This window comes from Pteropus medius, unplaced genomic scaffold, assembly GCF_902729225.1.
Source record: "Pteropus medius unplaced genomic scaffold, Ma_sr-lr_union100, whole genome shotgun sequence".
Lineage (NCBI taxonomy): Eukaryota > Metazoa > Chordata > Mammalia > Chiroptera > Pteropodidae > Pteropus > Pteropus medius.
The window spans coordinates 1,242,415-1,247,663 of NW_024342542.1; the positions used below are offsets into that span (position 1 = coordinate 1,242,415).

The 5,249-nt window shown below is 55.2% G+C and overlaps 1 protein-coding gene across 1 annotated transcript in view; it reads left to right on the top strand.

Annotated features, from left to right (window-relative positions):
• RBM10 (RNA binding motif protein 10) overlaps positions 1-5,243 on the top strand; it is a 19,808-nt gene extending 14,565 nt beyond the window's left edge. The window contains 7 exon segments of the mRNA XM_039866426.1: positions 474-673; positions 1,143-1,314; positions 3,320-3,380; positions 3,518-3,694; positions 4,081-4,241; positions 4,412-4,509; positions 4,595-5,243. Coding sequence (XP_039722360.1) covers positions 474-673; positions 1,143-1,314; positions 3,320-3,380; positions 3,518-3,694; positions 4,081-4,241; positions 4,412-4,509; positions 4,595-4,781 — 1,056 coding nt within the window. The 3' untranslated portion in view covers positions 4,782-5,243.
• The last annotated feature ends 6 nt before the right edge of the window (positions 5,244-5,249 follow it).

Below are 5,249 nucleotides of genomic sequence, written 5' to 3' on the forward strand. Positions count from 1 at the left end.
AGAACCCACATATCACTGGCCCCACCCGATGCCAGGCACTAGCTCTGCCCCTCCATCTCTCCCAGCTGAGCTTTCAGAGAAAGGGCTATGGGGGCGGGGGAGGGGGGTATGTGGTGGGGAGTGTCTTCCATGTAGGTTCCCACTCCCCAGGAGACTGCCCTGCTCTGGGGTTAGGCAGAGCCAGTACTTCGTTCCACTCTCAGACACCACTGGAAATTCAGCCACGGGGGAAGTTAGCTGTTGGCACACTAACTAGCAAGTCCCGTTTTGCCAGCTATCCCTGCATGTGAGTTCGGCCCTTTGATTCCCACACAAAAAGCCAGCACTGCTCTGTTGATCTAAAGTACCAGTCAAGTGTGATAGTTTCATTCACTGGGACTCACCTGGTTGCCCCATCCCTCCCACTGCACCTACTCCCCACAGGGTAGGTGATCCCACAGGAATCACCACTTGCCTTGCTCCTCTGGGGGCAGGCCTACCCTCTCAGCAAGGAGCTGTGCTGCTGGGAAGGAGTCTGCTCCCCCAGTCTGGCACAGGCTTGCAACCCAGCAGCTTTGGGACCTTCAGAGACCCAAGGATCTGCTCTGCTTGCCCACCCAGAGCCCAGCTCACTGGTGTGCAGCACTAAAGGAAAGCCTCGGGAGGAGGGGCAGGTGTGCTGGAAGGGAGTTCCGTAGGGCCAGCCATGGGGCTATCTCTTCCGGTCCATAGGCTAGTGCCATGGGCCCAGAACCCAGCCAGCCACAGGAAGACAGCCTCCCAGCAAGAACTTCCATTTTTTCAATATGGCTCTTTCTTTTTCCCCTTCTCTAGCACTAGTGCGCGTGTGCTCTCTCTTTCTTTCTCTCCCTCCCTTCCCATCCCCCCTCATCCCAAGTATAGCCTGTGTAGTGCTGGCCCTGGGTGTGGCCTGGCAGTGTCAGGGCCGAGTGGGGGCTTTTCCCCACTGTCCGGCAAGCGTCAGTCAGCCGAGCACTGTGTGCCTGGTGGCGTGTGTTCACGTGTGTGTGCGCGTGCCCTGAAAGGCAGCAAACAGCTGCGCCCGAGGGCTGTGGTGCTTTCCCTCCCTCCTTCCCTTCCTTCTTCCCTCGTCCGTTCTCCTACCTCCCTCCATTCCCTGTCCCTCATCCATCCAGCTGAAGGGCTCGCTCACTCTCTTCTCCTGTGCTGAAACGGTGCGTGGGGCACTGCTGCCTGCGCCTCACTCGGCTCTGCTTTTTCCTGCAGCATTCCCTCAACATCCTGGGCCAGAAGGTATCCATGCACTACAGCGACCCCAAGCCCAAGATCAATGAGGACTGGCTGTGTAATAAGGTACAGGGGCAGTGGGCAGCAGTTATCATGGACCGAGGCAGCAACAGTGGTGGCAACGTCTCTGACTCCTTGGGGCCTCTGAGGTGGTGTGGACTGGCTTAGCTCAAGTAGCTATCATTCCTTGCCACCCACCCACCCACCAGTGTGTAGTGAGCTTTCACTCAGTGCTAGGCTCTGCCCTTATGAAGCACTATCTTGCCTTAAGTCCCAATAGACTGTCAACAGATATTTACACAAATGACTAGTGACAGTGGAGGCATACCATGATGTGTAAAATGTGGACCTCAGAACCAAACTGGCTGAAATTAAACTCTCCTGCATCTGCCTTGATTTTGATCAAAGCTCTTAACCTCTCTGTGCCTCACTTTCCCATCTCTAAAATGCAAAGAGTAATGACACCTCTCCTCAAAGGTAATTTGGGAAGATTAAAATGTGATTATGAGAGAGTAACGCTTGGAACAACACCTGGCCTACAGTTAGCACTGTTTAATGTCAGCTGTTCTTCTGAAGAAAAGCACAGGGTGTTCTGAGAGCCTATGTCAGGTGACCCAACTTTGAAGGCCACTCTAACAAAGCCATGTCCACCTGAGACAGAGGGTACAAGCAGTCATATTCCCAAAGAGGAAGCCAAGGCTCAAGAGAAGGAACCGTGAGTGAGCCTTGAGCCATGACGTGTTCCTGACCACAGGGCCGTGGATGCCACTGTGGGTTCAGGCCTCCCCTGGGGCCAGCCTCACAAGCAGTCCTGAGGCACAGCTCTACCTCCTGCAGCTGGCTGGCAGTTCTGAGACCTAAGGGTAGGATTAAGAGCTTTCAGAGACCCCTAACTCTCTCCCCAAGAAGAACTCTGCCTAGTAATGGGGTGCGGGGTGGCGTCTATTCGTTAATATCGGAAGGCAGGTGTCCACTGTCTCTGGAAAGGTGGGACAGTTACAGTGGAACTTCATTCCTCCTATATTTTCAGATATGTCTAGAAACCAGGGAATTCTCTACTTTCCTCTCCTTTACTCCTCACATCTTATTGGTCACCAGGTCCTGTCACTCCTGTCACAGAAATGCTCTCCCTTGTCATTCTGCCTGTGCAGGCCAGTCCTCGCCCACTCTCCCAGAGAGTCACCACGGACCCCTTAATAGTGCTAGCCTCTTGCCTCTTTCTTCCACCCTTTCACCTATAACATTCCTCATAACCACCTCTGACCACGTCCCTTTTCCTCTACTTAAAACTCCCACAACTCTGAGCTGAGGCAGGACAGTCCTCCATAATCTAGCATCACCTTCCCTCTCTAGCCTTGGCTTTTGTCTCTCTCCTACAGAAAACCTCTTGTTCTCTCTCTTAGCATTCGCTTCCCAGCAAAACCACATCAAACCAAACTTTTGGGTCTCCCAGATCAAATATCCCTGCTGACTATTGCCAGCTGAGTGAGCAGTGCCCCTCTTGGCCCACTCCCTTTCCTGAACCCCTGTTGGTGACCGTACCCACAGACTAACCTGTCTATCTGCTACATCTGCTCCCCGCCGGTAGGCCATGAGAGAAAGGCCACTTCCTGAGCATGCAGGGCAAAGTCTGGCACAGGAGTAGTACTCAGTACCTGGCCTTGAAACGGAGAGAAATATGGCAAGAGAGGGACTTCTGGCTTTTAGGGATAGAAATACTGGAGGTGCCTAAACAGAGAAGCAAGTTTTGGGAAGCAGAACCTACTAAAAGGCGTTGGGGGACAGTCCTAGGAGTTGGTATTTCAGAGGAGGCAGCGGTTGTAATGAGTGGGGAAGTTGTCGATTCCTGAGATGAGAGAGTGACACTGAGAACAAATTTGAGACCACGTAAAGGGGAGAGTCACAGGCCTGAGAATGATAGCCAGAACCCCAGAGCCCCCTGCCTCCCCTGACTCTCGGGCCACCCTTCCCTGGGGCATGGTGGGGTTCCCTGGGGGGATCTCTGGATCCAAGTTTGGAGGGTGCAACAGAAAGCTCCACCCCCTCTGACGGCCTGGCCTGTGCCTCACAGTGTGGTGTCCAGAACTTCAAACGCCGTGAGAAGTGCTTCAAATGTGGTGTGCCCAAGTCAGGTGAGGTCCTTATGCCTTCCCCCTCCTTGAGACGTTGATGGGAGTGGGGAGAAGGTTGAGGGGCCTGTGCTCTGGGAGTAGGGTGACCAGCTTGGAGCCTCCCTTTTGTCACCAGCCTGTCTTGCCATCCCTGACAGAGGCAGAGCAGAAGCTGCCCCTGGGCACAAGGATGGATCAGCAGACGCTACCATTGGGTGGACGGGAGCTGAGCCAGGGCCTGCTCCCCCTCCCACAGCCCTACCAAGCCCAGGGAGTACTGGCTTCCCAAGCCCTGTCACAGGGTTCAGAGCCAAGCTCAGAGAATGCCAATGACAGTGAGTCACTTGTTCTTTTCTTCTTCCTCCCTGCCCTAGGGTGTCTGGGCTGGGCTCTCCAAGGCCAGAGAGATAGTGGTGACCAGGACTTAGTCCTCTCAGGGGTCTTTGCCTGGTGAGGGAACAGACAAGTGATATAGGGAGAGCAGGGGAGGAGCATGGCCCGACTCGACTTTGAGGGTGTATTAGGAAAGTTCTCAGCAGGTAAGCGATTGAGCTGGGACTTGCAACTGACAAGCAGAGTTTGTCCAGGAAGAAGAAGGGAGAGGAAGCAGCAGGTGCCAGATGTGAAGGCCAGAGGAGAGGGAGCAGTGGGGGAGCCACCAGAGGTTAGGGCTGGAGCAGAGTATCAGGGGTGACCCTTAACGTTGGGCCCCTTCCCACAGCCATCATTTTGCGCAACCTGAACCCACACAGCACCATGGACTCCATCCTGGGGGCCCTAGCACCCTACGCAGTGCTGTCCTCTTCCAATGTGCGCGTCATCAAGGACAAACAGACCCAACTGAACCGCGGCTTTGCCTTCATCCAGCTCTCCACCATCGTGGTGAGGGCGGCACAGGGGGGGCCGGGCAGCCAGCGTCCCGGCCCCCAGGGTGGGGAGGAGGGATCCTGACCCCAGCCCCCCACCGCGGCCCCACGCCTGGCAGTGGGGCAATAGAGCCGGGGGCCTCCCCGGGCCTGACCCCTCTGCCTCTGCCTCCCTTCTTCTCCCAGGAGGCAGCCCAGCTGCTGCAGATCCTACAGGCCCTGCACCCACCACTCACCATCGATGGCAAGACCATCAACGTTGAATTTGCCAAGGGTTCTAAGAGGTCAGGGCCCCACCTGTGTCCCTCCCCAGCTTGTCCCCCAGCTGGGGTCCTCCATCTCACTCCCAGTCTCTGACATCCTCCCCAGGGACATGGCTTCCAATGAGGGCAGTCGCATCAATGCTGCCTCTGTGGCCAGCACTGCCATTGCTGCGGCCCAATGGGCCATCTCACAGGTACTCAAGACTCCCCTCTGCCCCACCATCCCAATACCTGGGCCGCCTCGATCCTCCTGTACCCTCTCTGTGAACAGGAGGGCTGGCTTGCTATTTTGACTTTCTGTGTACCTAGAACCCTCACAGTGGCTGCTGTGGGCTCTTGGGGCCTCGCTACAGCTCCCTTCCCAGTCACCTCCTTCAAGGCTTTCATTGTCAATGCCACTGTGGCATCCTCTTTGGTGGTTATTTTATTGCCCTGAGTTATAACTTTTTTTAATAAAAAAGAATTTATAAATAGCTGAAAGAAAATTGGGAGATGAGACTAAAGGGAGGATTGTATCTCGCTTGGTCTGATGCCCAACACACAACACATGGACCAGTGTCAGCCTTGGGAGCATTTTGGCATGTGTCTTTGTTACTGTCTTGTTTTTGCTGCTGCCCTGCTCTTTTGTGGCCGGGCAGCCCTCGAGTCTCACTTGTCTGAGGGCTGCATGCTTTCTGTCAGTAGACAGACTCTAGCCTCACCTGTGGGCAGCCGCTTCTTAGCAGGTTCCCCTCCCCTCACACTCCCTCATCTGCTAATGA